Source organism: Nelumbo nucifera, chromosome 2, assembly GCF_055504915.1.
Source record: "Nelumbo nucifera cultivar China Antique chromosome 2, China Antique-T2T, whole genome shotgun sequence".
In the NCBI taxonomy this organism is placed as follows: Eukaryota; Viridiplantae; Streptophyta; class Magnoliopsida; order Proteales; family Nelumbonaceae; genus Nelumbo; species Nelumbo nucifera.
The window spans coordinates 9,534,345-9,553,411 of record NC_142650.1 but is presented as its reverse complement, the minus strand read 5'-3'; the positions used below and the strand labels follow the sequence as shown (position 1 = coordinate 9,553,411).

General features: G+C 37.8%; 1 protein-coding gene, 1 long non-coding RNA gene and 1 other non-coding gene across 3 annotated transcripts; 1 reads left to right on the top strand and 2 right to left on the bottom strand.

Moving 5' to 3' along the window:
* The first annotated feature begins 1,106 nt into the window (after positions 1 to 1,106).
* Positions 1,107 to 18,422, top strand: LOC104594903 (calcium-dependent protein kinase 13). The gene is made up of 7 exons (XM_010255452.3): positions 1,107 to 2,187; positions 4,674 to 4,817; positions 5,045 to 5,197; positions 8,641 to 8,756; positions 8,849 to 9,016; positions 17,640 to 17,870; positions 17,963 to 18,422. The coding sequence occupies exons 1-7, from the start codon at positions 1,563 to 1,565 to the stop codon at positions 18,110 to 18,112; spliced, it is 1,587 nt and encodes a 528-aa protein (XP_010253754.1). The 5' UTR covers positions 1,107 to 1,562; the 3' UTR covers positions 18,113 to 18,422.
* LOC148801910 (uncharacterized) lies at positions 6,197 to 8,634 on the bottom strand. The gene is made up of 2 exons (XR_016082316.1): positions 6,972 to 8,634; positions 6,197 to 6,935 (listed from the first exon to the last, which is right to left on the bottom strand). It is a non-coding gene; the product is annotated as an uncharacterized LOC148801910 (long non-coding RNA).
* On the bottom strand, positions 6,794 to 6,899 carry LOC148801911 (U6 spliceosomal RNA). The gene has a single exon (XR_016083342.1). It is a non-coding gene; the product is annotated as a U6 spliceosomal RNA (small nuclear RNA).
* Positions 18,423 to 19,067: the final 645 nt, after the last annotated feature.

Below are 19,067 nucleotides of genomic sequence, written 5' to 3'. Positions count from 1 at the left end.
ATTACTTAAATCCTTTGTTTTCTTTGGTTTCTCATGTTTTAAGACTAACTAATATAATATATTCTGTTGAAACTTGAAAGCAACCCCTTGATTGAAAGGGAAAAAAAAAGGGAAACCAAACAACATTCAATGTATGGTGGATTATATATTCATTGTTCCCTTGATAACATCGAGGAGATGGAGCCCTGATTCTTTGTAAAGTGAAAATCAATTCTTAAAAATGGAGTTTTGTGTTTCAACACCCAACAACATCCAACACATGCAGGAAGAAAGAGCCATGTATAAAAAGACTAAACATAAAGAGGATGCCATTACTAGCGTTATTCTGTTGAACTAACAGACCAACATAATAAATAGGAAGGCCGGGTGTTAAGGGTTTCAACTTTCAAATGGAAGACTGAGACCCACTTCACCTCGTTTTTATGAGATCGGTTTCTATCCACACCGCTCTAACAGCCTTTTACAACCTTGTATTAGGAATATCTCCCCATGAGATTGGTTTCTATCGGTTTTAAAGGCTGTTCGAATAGGCTTTGCCCTGATTAAAGCCGGACTCGTTTTTTTAATCAGCATCACTAACACTCCATGATGATATTTTGGTCTCCCACTCACTGTGATGTGTGCTGCCTGTGACTGTGAGAGAGAATGTTGATTCAAATCAGTTTGTATGAATGTGTGCAAGTAAAAGAGACAAATGAAAGCATCTTCTCTTTTCTTTATCATTATCAAAAAGCCCCCTCATGTGTTTTGTAGAAGAGTTTTGTTTGGTTTATAAGAAAAAAAATTTTTTCTTTTCTTTTTTAAAACAAAAGTAGCTGTTACCCTGTTACCAGTTTGTGGGTCCATTCCATGATCTATCCACCCATTCTGCACTTTACACTTAGTTTTATTATATTTTTATTTTTATATAGTCTCTAAATTTAAATAATAAATAATAAATTTAGAAAAAAATCATTTTATGGATGGGTGATGGGCCTCACTTCACTTTCTTAGGCCAACCAAATTAAGATTCTTCTCATTTTCTGGACAACCAAACGTGGTAATTTGCCGGGAGTAAATGTATAAACTGTATATATAGTTATATACAACCAGCCAAACAGTTCTTCTGTTCCGATTCCTTCCTCACTCGTCATCCCATTCCGAGTTCCGACCCTTTCAGCCTTTCGGTTTTAGCCGACAAAACTAACAGAGCGAGCGAGGGAGAGAGAGAGAGAGGGAGAGAGAGAGAAAAGAAAGCTAATATGTATCCTATACAGTAAAAGAAGAAAAAAAAAAAAGGAAAGCACGTATCTGTAACATCAGCTGAACCGTTACCGTACACATCACTAATTGCAGAAGCTCTATGTATTTACCAATCACCCGCATTCTCGTTTTTCGTCTTCAAGTTTAGTCTGAACTGCTCTGTAACAGTACTAGTACTACTACTACTACTTCCCTTTGCTCTTAGGGTTAGGAGTTAGGACTAGGGTTTCTTCTCATAATGTAAAACCCTAGCTAGGGTTTGAGGGTTTTGTTCTCTCTCTATCTCGAAGATTCGGGTGAATAAATTCTGGAGCCATTGGATGGGAAACTGCTGCAGATCTCCCGCTGCAGTTGCGAGAGAGGACGTTAAATCGAATTACACTGATTATGGCCGGAAAGAAAGAGGTGGCGGTGACTCTGGCGGGAAGAAGACCATCACTGTCTTGAATGACGTCCCAAAAGAGGGGATCGAGGAGAAGTACGTGGTCGACAGGGAATTAGGACGCGGAGAGTTTGGTGTTACTTACCTATGCATTGATCGCAATACCAGAGAGCTTTTGGCTTGTAAATCGATTTCCAAGAGAAAGCTCCGGACGGTTGTGGATGTTGAGGATGTGAGGCGAGAGGTGGCCATTATGAAGCATTTGCCCAAGAATTCGAGCATTGTGAGTTTGAAGGAGGCTTGTGAGGATGATAATGCGGTTCATTTAGTGATGGAGTTGTGTGAGGGAGGGGAATTATTTGATCGGATCGTAGCTCGTGGTCACTATACCGAGAGGGCAGCTGCTGCCGTCACTCGGACCATTGTGGAGGTTGTTCAGCTCTGTCACAAGCATGGAGTGATCCACAGAGACTTAAAGCCAGAGAACTTTCTCTTTGCGAATAAGAAGGAGAATTCACCTCTCAAGGCCATTGATTTTGGCTTGTCTATATTCTTCAAGCCAGGTGATTCTTTGAGCTACACGTGCCTGCCTATATTTGGCTGTATCACATTCTGTGTATATATATTTATACTTTCATGACATAGAAACTTAAGGAACCGAGTTCCTAACATACTGAAATGTCCACTCATTCCCATTTTTCTGCCACTACTGCTGCATATGTAAGATTATGGCTGCATAAGGTTGGTCTGAATCGAATTAACACTGCTTTCTTTACTGCTTATTATATCATAGAATCTTCTTATTAGTTTTCTTGTCCGTTTTTTTTTTTTTGACAAATTAGATGATTCACGCAGAGAATAGTTGGAATGCAGAAGCATAGGATGGAAGCAGAGCCTTTGTTTTTAATGGTAGAGTCAACAAAGAGACAAAATACACTAGTATCATTCCAAATCTAGCAGTATGTAGAGAATGTCAAAGAAATCACGAATATGTGCAAGTAATATCATGTGATTTTTGCCCTAATGTTGGTATATTCCCAATTTCCATCCGGTGCACTTGTAATCTGGGTAGCAGTCGACCATAAGATACCATTTGCAAAGGTGGAATGCATTAATCTGGTTTCTAGCATCTGGTTAAGCCATCCTGTGGGGATGCTTTCATTCTCATGTGTCTGTTCATTCTGTTCATTGCTGTGTTCATAGTGATGTTGAATTGAACTTTAATGGAGGAGTAATTTCTTGCTTTAGTCTTTCTTATGTGTTGGTGGTTCTTTAAGGTCTTCCTTCCTTAAGGATTGATCAGAACAGTCTATAGTGGGCAGAATCATCCATTTGGTTTGTTTCATACAACAAGACAAATACCACGAAGGAACGAAATCCATATCCTATTTTAACTAAATTGCAGCCCAGATAACTCAATTTGACCCACTAACTAGTCTTACTGCCTTAAACACATCATTTTGAATGTACAACCACCACAATTGTTCCCTACCAATTGCTTTTATTCTTCCTATCAAGTCGTAATAAGTTTGATTTGTTGCTGATTCCATTCTGCATCATGCACCCAAAGGAATGATGTAAGATTGTTGGGGATGATGAAGTTGAGCATGCCATTCAAGAACTGAGGTGTATAAGGTACCTAACCAATCCATCTGATGGCTAGAAGCTATGGTTGAAGAATCTTTAAGTGTCACTTCTATATGGTCTCATGAAGCTCTCTACTGAGTTATGATTACCTTACCTAGATACTTGTATATGACTAGCTTACCAGTGTTGGATGTATATCTACCCAATATGACATTACATACTGCATGGACCCTGTTACCCAAATATTGGTCCTAGCTAGCTGGGGTCTTGGGACTTGGGAGGGGAACATTAGTTTCTGCATAGACACTTCTATATACACTCAATAGCATTAACACTTTCAAAATATGTAAAACGGTACACCTTAACAAATCATACTATAAAAAGCCCTCATTGGTCATGGCCTCATGGGGACTTGATTCAGGCAAAACTCTTTGCAGTTTGTTATGGGCTGAGACTGAGATTAGCTGAACCTTTGAAATTTACAGACATGGTGCTGGAAAGGGATTTGAATTTTATTATGGGGGTTCACAAGAAATTTGCAGAGGTTCATAGAAATATAGGCACATTATGGGGAGAATCTAAAGGATGAATGGAGGGATGCTCATTGTATATAGATGGGTGTCAGATCCCCATCTATATAGGCACATTATCAGGATAGCCATACCCTTATTCATCCAGGATTTTAGGAAATTGGGTGTCAGATCCCCATTTCCTATATTTGTATCAGTATAGGTTATCTGTATATGAACATCATAGCTACTGAGAGAACTTTGAAACTTATTAACAGAGGAGGATGATTAGATTATGCTCTATGTAGGATTGAAAGGATTCATGGTATAATATTTTGTAATAGAAACATACTACTATATCAGGACTGTTTATACTTCATTCAAACCTGAAACTTTGATTGCATCAAATTAATTTTCTTTTAATAACGAAGAAGGAAAGCACCAGGCATCATTAATTATGTCATACATAATGAAATAAAGGTCCTAATAAAAAAGATATTTTATCACACAAAGGAAAATTAGGAAACTATCCATGATTACTAGGAAATATTTGAGCATTGGTTTTGTTTTAGTAGTCTATAATCACTTTATGTTCACTAAATTTGTTAAATTTTACTGAAACTTCATTAATCTGTGTGTGAATCATTCTGTTGTTATCATTTTATTCTTTATCTCTTAGTAGATACAGTGGAGTTGGTATTTAACACTTATATTATTTAAACTATAGGAGAGAGATTCTCTGAAATTGTTGGAAGTCCATGATTACTAGGAAATATTTGAGCATTGGTTTTGTTTTAGTAGTCTATAATCACTTTATGTTCACTAAAATTGTTAAAATTTACTGAAATTTCATTAATCTGTGTGTGAATCATTCTGTTGTTATCAGTTTATTCTTTATCTCTTAGTAGATACAGTGGAATTGGTATTTAACACTTGTTTAATTTAAACTATAGGAGAGAGATTCTCTGAAATTGTTGGAAGTCCATATTACATGGCTCCAGAAGTGCTCAAGCGGAACTATGGACCTGAAATAGATATATGGAGTGCAGGAGTCATTCTTTACATTTTACTCTGTGGAGTTCCTCCATTTTGGGCTGGTAAGGTTCTTTCCCAGTAGAAACTATACCATTTACCTCTTCTGTAAGTTTCTGGCTTTCTGCTTCATGCACCAGACTTTGTTGGATTTGTGACATGCTGGATTATTGCATTTATTTGTTTTTCTCTTCTGTATTTGGTTATCTTTCTCTCTGTCAGCCTACTTTGAGCATAATATCTTCATCTTTTTATAGTGCTACTTGACAGTGTCTGTTTCCATAAAATGCAGAGTCAGAACAAGGGGTTGCACAGGCAATTCTTCGTGGTCTTATAGATTTTAAAAGGGATCCATGGCCAAATATTTCAGAGAGTGCAAAGAATCTGGTTCGACAGATGTTGGAGCCTGATCCAAAGCTTCGGCTAACTGCAAAGCAAGTGCTTGGTATTGCCTATCTCTTTTTCGCTACTATACATATTGACCCTGTTAGAAAGGAAATTAACTTCATAAAAAAGTTAAGACATAGTGCACATGTCTTGCAAACTTTCATGTACTAGATGGTGATATGGGCCAAATCTGGGGCATGTCTCATGGATTATGATGTTCCAGGTGTTGGGTTTCCTGCTTGAAATGTCTTGCCTAAAAAGGAGGCAAGTTGCATCTGAAGCACCAAAAAATCCAGCATTTTAAGGCACATGCCAATGCAAAACTGTATGTACTAATATAATTGTTTGGTTAAAATCTGTGGTATATGTCTCATGGATTTTGAGTCTCCAGGTCTTGGTTCCTTGCCTAAACTGTCTTGCTTAAAATAGAGAGAAGTTCCATCTACTGTGCCGAAATCCTCATATTGACAACTGATCCTCAACATATATTTGTTTGCTGCCATTCTAGTTAACTTCGTGGGCTTTCTATAAAAAATGATTTATCATTTTTTTTGAGCAAATATATAAAAAAAACTATTTATCTTCCAAAGAGAATCCATGCAGAAATCTGTATTGAAACTGCACAGGTGACAGCATGATCTCAGCTGCTCCTACCCCCTATGGTAACAATTTTCATGCTTATAGTATTGGTCTTGCCCGTTCCTTTGTCATTTTGTTTCTAGATTTATAAGCAGACCACTGTTTTATGCATATTTGCAGTTCATTTTTATTGTTAGTTTAATAGGGAAAATTACTTAAAACTTCTCCTGCACAGCTGTACTTTTTGAAATGGGCTGGAACCTCCCCTGTTTTCTAAAAATAGTCTTAAGCATCCCTATCACAGATCTCCCTTGAAAAGCAAATTAAAATGTGTAGTGACAAGACTCTTCCCATTAAATTACAAAAGATGTATGCAATTTGAATTCCAATTTCCAAAATTACCCTTATGCATCAGCACAACTTACGCTGTATCTAACTCACCAAAAGAAACCTTATTCACCCAATGTTGTTGGACATGGACTGGACCAAATGGTAGAACTATCAGAACCGGGATGTGGAAGCCAAATCTATTTTTTGTTAGCCTTGTTCTTAGAAATGTTGACTTTGGTTATGCTTACCCCTTTTATGTGTACTAATATGTGTTATGCCCTCTAATGTTTATTGTTGTAAGCTTTTTTCCACATAATATAGTTAGATATATTAATATAATCTAGAACCATTTCATTTTTTTTTGCTTTTTTTTTTCACATTTTTATTTGAACAAGTCAAACAGTTGAACAAGGTTGTCAATCCATTCAACCGTGAACCTAATTATTCTTGTCCAGTTCAAGTATAACAATAGTGTATTCATCAATATGACCAAAAAGGAATCCTTTACTGGAAGAGGAGCAGAGAGGTGATGTTTACTATTAACTCCCAGGTAAGATGAGGGCATCTTGGTTCAATAACATCTAAAATTGCAATGGATAGGGTGCTTTTGGGTTTATGAAAATTTGTAAAACTTATGTGATAGATACCCAAAGAAGGAGCTCTCTCTAATTAAATATATGTGATTAGAGATGTTTAAATAGGGGTGCAACTTGGGTGGCCCAATCCTAGCCCTTTTTTTTAGCAATAAAGTTTGGACCATTTCTCGATTTGTGTGTCATCCTTGTGCAGGGGCCATGCCATGCAAATCTTCTCCCTATCGTTCCAATTTTATCAAATGTCTCCAAAGAGGCGGCCCAATCCTAGCCCATAGGTACCTTGAGCCTGGCCTGATTAGCCTGACCTTAGTCTGTCCTGAGCCTGACCCGACTGCATATATTTTTGGGTTTATGAAAATTTGTAAAAATCATGTGATGGCATTCAATTGACTCATGTAATGCATGCATGTATTCATACAAAATATATAATGTTCCTTATATGATGGTTTAGATTATTGATATTAAATAGGTTGAGAGCCATTTATTAATATATTGGGCCCAATAGATATTCCTAAGCCTGACTGACCAACCCAAGCCTGGCCCAAGCTCAAGCCTGACCCAAATCAAATTGTAGTTTGATCTGGGCCGGGGTTGGGGCAGATCAGGCTTGACCTCAGGCTCGGGATGGGCTTGGGCCTTTGGCCCAAGTCTTAGAATTGGCTTGGGTTGATGATCTTGAATCTGGCCCAACCCACCCGAGTTGCACCCTTCTGAAAAGTAGGGGAAATTTCTGCCCATTTTGTGAAGTATAGGGAAAGTATAAATGATTTCCCTATTTTGTTATTGTAATTATCATTTATAGGTTTTCCCCTTTTTCAAGTCACCAAGCTACCTGATATTATCACTTTCATGCATACTTCCTAGTCAAGTGGTAAAAGTAGCTTATGCATCCACCCACTTATGTTATTGACCTCATTTTTTATCTTGTGTATGATGAATTAGGAATGGCAAAGAATTGCATGTGCAGCTCTGGAAATGGAGATGGGGAATGGTAAAGAAAAGATGGTCTGCCAATGACTCAATAAAAACCTTCTTGGAAACAACTCTTGAACATGGTCTACGCTAGTAGTAGGGAAATTCATTCGTTGGAAATTCATAGGTTATTATTTATTATCAGAGTTGCAAAGAATCCTATTTGTGACTGGAGGAATGAAGTTTGGGTATTGTAGAGAAAACCAGATGGTCTGAAAATGATCCCCCCTCCCCCCCCCCCCCCCCCCAAAAAAAAAAGAAAAAAGAAAAAAAAAATCCCCCTTTTTACATATAGATATCTCAAGAATCTTTCAGAAAGGAAAGAGAACTTGTGCTGAACTTAAAAATCATCCCCCTTTTCTCTGAGGACATGCCAAAACATTTATTTTGACGTGTTTTGGAGAATAGTGTTATTGATGAATCTTTGGGTATTTCTGAGCTTAAATGCATTAACTAATGGAATTGCAGAATAGTGTTATTGATGAATGAATATTTAAGTGAATATCGGTGCTTCATGATTGTGGACCCATGTTTATAACCTTGTCCTTCATTTTGGAGAATAGAAACTGTAGAATACAATAGATAAACCATATAACTATGTGCCAAGTTAAGCTGTTTCAACTTCTAGGAGTCAATTTTATTTCACTAATATCGTTATCTATCAACTTTGTCATTTAAGACAATCAGGAGTTGTGAAGGACAAATAAAAGTTTTAAATATGAAGAATGACCACTGTGGACAAGATCCATTCTAGGATATGTAGATGCTTAGACCAATAGTATATTATGGGATATTTTTATTAGCTTTATGTTTGTTATTCTGCATTGTTCTTAACTTTATTCAACTTGTTGATATTATAAATGTATGAATATCTTTTTTGTAGCAAATATCTTGAACTATACATCTAGGAAGTTTCACTTGATGTGTCACTCAGCTTGGTAGAATATTCACACTTTTAGCATTTTGGTGAATTTTAAGCACTGGACCATTAGAACATGATGCATACCTTGTTCACTACCTACAGAACATCCTTGGATCCAAAATGCTAAAAAAGCTCCAAATGTTCCTCTTGGAGATGTTGTCAAGTCAAGGCTTAAGCAGTTTTCTATGATGAATAGGTTCAAGAGGAAAGCCTTAAGGGTTGGTTTGATCAGTTCATTATTCTTCTTTATTTCTTTGTTACTGGATTTTGTCCAAGAATTTTCTACTACTAAATAGGCACTGTCAAATAGGTTATTGCCGATCATTTGTCAATCGAAGAAGTTGAAGACATCAAAGAAATGTTCAAGAGGATTGACACTGATAATGATGGTGTTGTTTCAATTGAGGAACTGAAAACGGGACTTCTGAAGTTTGGCTCCCAGCTGGCAGAGTCTGAAGTGCAGATGCTTATTGAAGCTGTGAGTGTTTATGAACCCTAAAGCTTAACTTGTTTTGATCAGCAAAGTAAATTAATTTATTAATTTATTAAGTTACTGGTTAAAGTACAAAATTTTCAGCAATTGTAGTGACCCAACTTACAATAGATTACAACTTTGCCCGAAATAAAGTAAGTCTATCAGCTCCCTGTTTTGTTAGAATATCTGCCAAACCATTTGCTGCCTGCTTTTCCAAGCCAAAACTAGAATTGAACCTCTTTGCAAGTAGATCAATGTATCTGAAGGATAAATCTGAATTTCCAAGGTGCTGAGTTGATTTTCTTTGCCCAAGATATGATCAAGAGTGAATCTCCAATTTCCAGTTCTCTTGCTCCTATCTCCTGAATGGCTGAATCAAGTCTCCAAAGACAATTGGTCCTGAAAAAAGCGCCACTACTATTCCTTGATGATTTCTAAAAAGTCCCCCAATTCCTGCTCTCCTTGGATTACCAAAGAAGCTGCCATCAAAGTTCAGCTTTAGCTTATTTAGTCTTGGTGGTTTCCATTACATTCTTACACTTTCTCTATGTGTTTTTGTTTGTCCGCTTAATCCAATTCCTTAATGTGTCATTTGTGGAGAGTCTGGAGACATTCCTAAAGAGTTGTGATGTTTCTACCAAATGTGCAGATATGATTTTTATGGCTTCAATCACTTCCTCCTTTGATTCCGATGTTTCCACCCAATGTGCAGATCTGTTTTTTATGGCTTCAATGACTTACTCCTTTGATTCCGATCCAATTCCTTAATGTGTCATTTGTGGAGACATTCCTAAAGAGTTCTGGTGTTTCTACCCGATGTGCATATATGATTTTTATGGCTTCAATCACTTCCTCCTTTGAATTTGATGTTTCTACCCAACGTGCAGATCTGATTTTTATGGCTTCGATCACTTCCTCCTTTGACTTACTTTTCTCATTGAAAATCCTTTGATTTCTTTCTTCCTAGATAGTCCACTCAACCAAAGCTGCTTTTACTACCTTCCACAAACATCTTCTCCTTTTTTCTGTTGCCTTATGAAAGTGGAGCTAACAAACTCACTACATCCTGTGGGGGGCATCTGCAACCAAAGAAAGAGTAGAAGTATTCCCAAATGCAAGCATTACGAAGGACACGCACACGAGGAGAAAGGCATTTATTTGGCCTTCTTTTCTATAACATGTTATAGGTGTTTACCTTTTTTTTTTGTTTTTGATGAATGACAATGAATTTATTAATTCAGAAGCAGATTTAGAGTGAGTTCATACAACATCCCAGGGAGAGGTGCAAGATGCAACCCCTCCTTGAATCTTACAAGTAAACTAGGAAAGAAAAGCAAGAATCACAACTGAGCCCAAAACAATTCTTCCCTATTTACCCCTTGCTTGGCTAACACATCTGACAAAGTATTTGCTGATCTACCCACCCACTGCACAGTGAACAACATATTCCTTGTCAACCAACTAAATTTCTTCATTTCATTCTTGTAAAGCCACATAGCCTCTTTAGGATTTTTCAACCAACCCACCACCACTTTGGAATCCCCCTCGATTGTTAGGTGTTGTATCCCTAGCTGGTTTGCAAATTGCACCCCTTGTACAACAGCTAATAGTTCTGCCCTGATGGAGTCCCCAATTCCTAAGGGACCTGAGTAGAGCAACAAAATCTCTCCCTTCTCATTTTTCAAAGCACCCCCCATTCCGGATAATCCTGGATTACCCATGCTACTTCCATCAAAGTTCAACTTCAGTGAGCCTTCGGATGGAGGAGACCAGCTTGTAATTGATTTGTCCTTTAGGGATGAACACCTCACTACTACTGACCAATTTCTCCAAAGGTCATTAAAGGAGAATTGATGAAAGATTTCCAAGGTCTTCAGCCAAGGTATTGCCCTATTCAGCATACAGTCTTTCAATTCCTGATTGCTCATTTCCTTTTCTTGAAAAATTCTAGCATTCCTTTCTTCCCAAAGAGTCCAAATCAAGGTAGCATGAGCACATCTCCACATTCTCCCTATTTTTGTAGGCCAATAAAAGGTAGAATGGTTGAAGAGCATGTAAACTTTTGCTGGTAGACTCCAACTACTCCCAAACAACGAAAGTAGCCAAGCCCAAAGGTCTGCAGAAAAAGGGACAAGATATTAATAGGTGGTAAGAATCCTCACCGTGAGCTCTACAGAGGATACACCAATTAGGAGAAATACAGAGGAAAGGTCTTCTCTTTTGTAGGTTATCTAGAGTGTTTACTTTCTCATGGAATACTTCCCAACAAAACGCCATAATTTTTGGGGGAACCGGCCTGCACCAAATTTCTTTTGACGGAAAGGGTTGGTGAGTAGAAAGTTGAGAGATGGACTTGAAGAAAGAAGCACAAGTGAAGGTTCAATTGGGTCTAGGAGTCCATACCCTCTTATCTGGCTTGGAGGGATCCAAACAAACCTGATTAAGACAACCAAGCAAGACAGAAAGAGATTCAATTTCATCATCCCTAAGTCCTCTACGAAACCCAAAATCCCAAGTAGGATCTAAGGGTGTTTCCAAAGGTGAGACAAATTTTGAGACCACATCTTTTTTGTACAAAGAAACAGAAAATAGCAAAGGGAACAGATCCTTTAAAGGTGTGTTTCCTACCCAAATATCCTCCCAAAAATGAATAGCGTTGCCAGAACAAACTTCATACCTGATAAAATTGAGGAATTGAGGAAAGGTGTTGTGAATGGCCTTCCAAGGTGCTGCTAGGTTAGCCTGCCTTGATACACCAACATCCTATCCATTCTCTGACCTCCCATGAATGCTTCCCACCACCTCATGCCACAATCTCTCTTTCCAATGGCCATCGCCACAACCATTTCCCTAATAGAGCTTGATTTTTTCCAGTTACCCTCCCAAGTCCGAAACCCCCCTCTTCTTTACTTTTGCACACAATTTCCCAATTAACCAAGTGGTCATTTTTTTCTTGTCCCGGCTCCCATAAGAAATCTCTCATCAACTTCTCCAATTTCCTAGCTTCCCTAATTGGTATCCTAAATATAGACAAAAAACAGGTAGGTAAGTTAGCCAAGGTAGCTCTTATAGGTGTTTACCTTTTCAAGGAACACTTCCCAACAAAGAGCTTGTATGTTAGGAGGGATTGGTTTATATCAAATTTCTCTCACAAGGAAGTTCAGCCCCAAAGTTCTGGAATGGATAAGTAGGTTAAAAAAGGAGGCACAATAAAACATGCCGTTAGGGTTTGGATTCCAGATTCTATATTAGAGACATTTTGATCCAAGTAAACCCTCAATGACTTCAAAGCCTTAATCGATAAGCATGGGAAAATCCAATTTTGTCCAATCAACATTCAACACATATTGCTTATTTTCTTCCTCTTCCTCTTTCTTCTTTTCTTTTCTTCCTTTCCTAGGACAAAAATAGGGGGCTCAGCCCCTCCCCTCTATTTTTTGAAATTTCTTTTCTTCCATTTTTTTTTATGAATATGTTGGATTTTTTATGTTTTATATGAAGTTTATACATTACTTATAATAAAAAAAATGAAGTTTATACATTTTTATGAAGATTATACACAATTAATAGTGAGAAATGATTCCTGCTTGCTATAGAACCTAAGGAATTGTCCTAGCATCCATGGTTTTTATTAAAAAAAAAGTCATTGCCTAGGCGACTAGGTGATAAGGCACCCCCAATCATCTAGCCTCCCCTTGATGCATTGAAAAGTAGGCCTCTAGGGTCCATTCCCTTGCTTTGACAATCAAGAAATATAAATATAGCTTAACATATAAAGCAATGAGTTCGTATGGTCACAACACTTTCTTTTGACCCACCATAAAACACTACATGCTATCAACCAAATAATAAACCAAATCACCTAAACTGCTTGCTTGGGTGATTTGGTTTCAATGTGCTCACATGGTCATGACACTTGCATAAAAGGGAAGCCTAGTGCACAAGGTCCCACCAATGTGGGATCTCAGGAGGGATAGATGTACGCAGCCTTACCCCTGCACATACAAAGAGGCCGTTTCCAACACTTACATGCAACCTTTTAATAAATCAAACAACCTGCAATTAATTAATCAAATGAAAACCCAAATCATCCAATGAGTTCAATCTGCTCTTGCTGCCCCAAATGATACATTAACAACCTACTAACATATGAAAATATAGAGATTGCCTCTAGGGTCTACTACCATACAATGAGTCAATATGACTATTTAGAAATACCAGTGTAGACTAAAATGTTGAACAATGAGAATGAGTTCAGACGTGACACGACCACAACACTTACATGCAACCCTCAATGAAACACAAGCATGCTATCAATCAAATTAAAAGTCAAATTACTAAAGTGCATGCTTAGGTGATTTGGTTTCGATTAGTTCACATGGCCACAACACTCTCTCTTGTAATCCTATAATAAAACAAAGACATGTTAGCAATCAAATGAAAAAAAATCAAATCACCCAATGAGTGCTTTTTACCTACCCCAAATGATACAAAAATAACCCATTAACATATGAAAAAATAGAGACTACCTCTAAGGTCTACTACTTAACTATAACAATCTAGAAATGCTAAGGTAGCCTAATGATTGCAATACTTACTTGTGACCTTCAATAAAACACTAATATTCTATCAATAAAAGTAAAGCCAAATCACCCAAATGAGTGCATGTGTGGGTGATTTGATTTCAATGAATTCACGTGATGACAATAGTTTCTTGTGGCCCTCCAATAAATCACCAACATGCTAATAATCATATTTAAAACCAAATTACCTTGTGAGTGCGTGCCTAGGTGATTTAGTTTTGATTAGTCCACATAGTCGTAACACTTTTTTGCAACCCTCCAGTAAAACATAGACATTCTATCAATCAAATGAAAGACAAAATTACCCAGTGGTTGTATAGTTGTTGCCATCCTAGGTGATGCCCGAACTAGCTGCTATCAAATGATAAAATGGAGACTACCTCTAAGATCCACTACATTACTAGGAATATCAGAAATATGAAGGTAGCCTAAGATGTGGAGCAATGAGTTCATATAATCATAATATTTTCTTGTGGCCTCTAAAAAGACCTTAAGATGCTATGAGTCAAAGGATAAACCAAATCACCCAGTGAGTGCATGCCTGGCTGATTTGGTTTTTATGAGTTCATATAATCACTATAATGTCTTGCGACCATCCAATTAAACCTAGACATGCTGCTATCAATCAGATAAAAAACCAAATAGCCCAGTGAAGGCATGTCTACTATTGTTACACCCAATGTTATAAGAACAACCTACTGCCATATAAAATAGAGACTACCTCTTGGATTTATTACCTAACTATGACAATTAGGTACCGAGGTGGCTTAACATGTAGAGTGATGCGTAGGAAATAAGGTGCTCATGGAGGGTTGCCTCAATTGCCAAGATACTTCTTAGTTTACACAATGTATTGGATACTTTTATATTCTTGACTTTCTTAGATTATAATATTGAGGGAAATTGTCTAAAATTCACCATGAGTTTTCAACATTTCTCAGAAACTCACGACATTATTCATCAAAAGAAACTCACAACATTTCAAAATGTCTAAAACTCACCATGTCAGTATTTTTTTATTTTCCAAAACTCTCCTTCCGTTGGTGCACCGTTAATGCTTCTTAGCAAATGTGTCCATGTCAGCATAAATAACAATTTCCATGACCAAATTACCCTTGAATGGTGAGTTAGAGGAAAATTGGTCTTTTTCAGTTTTCAATTTTCTTGTTTTTTTTTGCATTTTTAATATTTTGTTATGATTTTCAATGTTTTTTATAATTTCTGTTTTTTTACAATTTTCTATTTTCTACAATCTATAAATTTTCCTGTATTTTTGTTATTTATTCACAATTTTTGTGTTTTTCTATAATTTGTGGTGTTTTTTCTACAATTTTTATTTTCTGATTGTGTTTTTCAATTTCTCTAGTTTCTATAATTTGAAAATATTTTTTTATTTTGTTTGCAATTTCTATATTTTTTTTGTAATTTCTATGTTTTTATGTATTTTATATTTGAAAATATTTTTTTTTGAACTTTTTCCTTTTTTCATGTCTAAATATTAAAATGGTAATATAGTAACACCCATTAATTTATTTTGTATATATTTAATATTTTTCTATGAAGGTTAAAATGGTAGTATATTAGCGCTCGTTAGTCTGTTTAGGCTCTGTTTGGTTTGTGGGATGGGGATGAGAAAAAGGGAATATTCCAAGAATATTCTTTTTTCTCTCATTTGTTTCAAGGGAAATAAGGGGATGGGATGAGAAAAAAGTGGGATGCGAGATCCCAAAATTGTGCAATCGGGGTCTCACCAAAACAGTGCGACCCCGGTGGAAAAACTTGAGAAAACTCGAGTTTTTTCGTCTTCATCCTTTGCCCTGCCGCTATTGCGACCCCGACTCCTCTCTCCATCTCTCCTTTCTTCTCTGTTTTGTCTCTCTGTGCGTCTCTGCTTCTGTCTGTCTGTCTCCCTTCTCTCTCTCTCTCATCAAAAGCAAAACCAAAAGCAAGAAAAAAAGAGAAAAAACCAACCCCAAATCATGGAAGGAGATGCAGACACACCACCCTTTTGGCTACAAACTAGTACCACTATCAGTCGTAGCCACCGTCATTCTTCTTCTCCTTTCTTTCTTAACTCTGTCGTTCTGGTCATCGTATTGCCTCTCGCCGTCTCTTGCTCTTTGTCATTCCTTCCCTTCTCTCCTTCGCTTCTTAAATTTTCCGACCTAACTTGGTCAAGAAGGGCTGGGACTCACTTAATCTCCTACTCATTCTTTTCGCCATCATCTGTGGGATTCTCAGCAAGAGGGACTACGAGTCCTCTGGCAGCACTGATGATGAATATACCAATGTTGCCAGTAGTAGCACCTCCCAGGTGGCCGACAAATCACATCCATCCTCAACCCCACGTCCCTGGTTCGAGTATCACGACCACAACTTCTACAATCCCATGACATCCTCCATCGATTCCACCAGGGTCGGACGCTTGACGAGGAATAGTAGCTCCTACCCGGATCTTAGGCTAGAACCCTCGTGGGTTTTCGGGAGCGATGACAGATTGCGATTCTATGATGACATCGAGGTTGATACTTATCGGTCACAATCGGGCTCTGTTCGACGATGACATATACGCGAATTCTAGGGGAAGATTCCGAACTCAAGACGATCCAAGTGGATACTTTTGTGGCCCGTCCTTCACCTAATGAATTGTCTTCATCGCGACCACCTCCTTCTCCGCCTCCAAGGTCACTGACACCTGCACCACCTCCTCCTTCGCCTCCGCCACCGGCAATTAAACAGAAAATCAAGCAACCCTCTCGAAATATTGAACGTAAACAAAAAGCACAAGAGCTTGATGATAGTGTACCTGAAGTCACGAAAATCCATTCACCACAACCATAGGCTCAAACACCGTCGCCACCTCCTCCGCCACCGGAAATTAAATAGAAAATCAAGCGACCCTCTCGAAATATTGAATGTAAACAAAAAGCACAAGAGCTTGATGATAGTGTACCAGAAGTCATGAAAATCCATTCACCACAACCATAGGCTCAAACACCGCCGCCGCCTTCTCCACCCCCACCATGACGGGAATCGCAACAATTGGAACAGAAAAGTAGCAAAAGTGAAAAGAGGAGAAGCAGTGAAGCAAAAGACAGAGAAACTACATTGGCCTCGCTGTACCATCAAAGGAACACAAAGAAGCAGAAGAACAAGGATAGTTATGGTTACGATAGTTCCCTTCACTCTCCACCATCTTTGCATTCAGGATCGCACCAAAACAGAGAAGAAAGTAGAACTCTGTTTTGTGATGGTAATTTTCCTACTATTTTCTCATATAAAACCAAACAATAGAAAGTTAAATTTTTACACTTTTCATCCCATTCCATCCCACCCAAATCTTTCCACAAACCAAACGGAGCCTTAACATCAAGTTAGTGAAATGGTGAGTTTTAGACATTTTGAAAAGTTGTGGTGAGTTTAAGAGATGCTGAAAACTCATGGTAAGTTTTAGACAATTTCCCTAATATTAAAGCAAACACCAACTTTCTTGGATACTTTTAATAACACTATACATTTATACTTTACCTGTTTCAAAAAAAAAAAAATATATATATATATATATATATTAAAGCAAACACTACTAAACTAAACTATTCAGTTTGAGTTAAGTACTAGTTTCATTTTATTATTTTTCTTATTTTGGGTTCAATCAAGATGTATATTGTCTTGAGCCCCCGAAGACTTAAAGACTGAACCAATAAGAATAGAAGAATTCAAAATTTTGTCCAATCAAAACATTGATTCTCTTCTTGTTCTTTCATCCTTTCTTTTCTTTTATTCTTATTCGTGCCTTCTTGCCTTCTCATTGCCTGCATACCATTTTACACTTTTGGGCTCCAGCCTCCATAGTAATATTGAAAAGATTTTCCAGTCTCTGAACTATTGGGTTTTTGGAGTTCTCAACCTCAGGAGGGAGATTCGTCTTCATCCCTTTTAATTGCTTGTTTGGTTTTACAACAAAGGAAATGATTGGCTAGTCATAAAATATGCTTGCAGTAGAGTATGATAGGCTCTAATGGGAGAAATTTTGTTGGAGACAGGTAGATACCAATGGAAAAGGTAAACTTGATTATGGAGAATTTGTTGCAGTGTCTCTCCATCTACAGAGGATGGCCAATGATGAGCATCTCCGCAAAGCCTTCTCCTACTTTGACAAGGATGGAAATGGTTATATCGAGCCACAGGAGCTCCAGGATGCCTTGATGGAAGATGGAGCTGCTGACTATGCAGATGTAGCAAATGACATCTTTCAAGAAGTAGACACTGACAAGGTTGAATCCATGCTCTGGAATCTTTTAGTAGGATACCGCTATTGATTTTATTTCATTACAAGTCACCTTAATTAAATGTCGGTAAAATGCAGGATGGAAAGATCAGCTATGATGAGTTTGCAGCAATGATGAAAACCGGAACAGATTGGAGAAAAGCTTCTCGTCATTATTCTCGAGGGAGGTTTAACAGTCTTAGTGTAAAGCTTATGAAGGATGGTTCACTAAATATGAGCAGTGAGTAGTATATAGTTTAGGAGGGTTCACTGTTCGACACAAGGAAGCTTTTGGACCATTCCACGTATATCTTGGACTTGTATGATTATTTGTGGGGGCTGTTTATTTGGTGCTACCCCCTTTAATTTGTCTTGTTAACAGGAGTGTGGGTAGGCAAGTGCATGTTTTAACTACTTTAATCCAATGTTGATGAGAAGCAAAGCATGCCTTGCATATTGTGGGCCTGGCTAGTGTGTATTATTCCATCCTCCATTACGACATCAATCTTCTTTTGAGTGTTTTTTTATTTTTTATTTTTTATTTTTATTTTAATGTGCAGAACCCGTGTCTGGTGATATCGATAGTACTGTAGGTTAATGTAAATTATATGTGGACGAAACTGCAGAACTGCCTTCCAAAAGGAACATGAATGAATGATGTGGTTCGGTAGATTCAGAAGTTGGCATGTTGCAGATGTCCCCACAGATTGTTGGCATGGAGTCTTCAGTGCAGGAGTTGTCCTTGCAGATTAAATCCTGTTGGTTCCTGCCATTTTATGGAGAACGGGACTAATTAGACTTGCACCCTTTGCGTTGGCCCTAGGGCCAAAAGTTTTCCATATTGCAAAGGTGCAGGAGCACATGCAAATTGGGTTGTATCAGTCTTAGGGCGCGTTTGATAACTCTTTTCAGACCTCTTGCTTTTCAGAAGTTATGCATGTTTGGAATCCGGTCTGAATATGGGTCTGAAACTCCATTTCAGATCTAAAATTGAAAGAGGTCGGACAACCTCTTAACACAGTCAGATGCATTAGACTGCGTTAAAAGACAAAAATAGGCCTAAGCTTCGAACGTCCTCCCTTGCAGGTGCGATTCTGGGAAGAGCAAACTGGTGTTGCTGAGATTGGCTGATACAATCAAATTAACTGGAGCTACCGTTGCAGTTCCCCACCACTCTCTGTTCGGTGATAAGAGGAAGAAGACG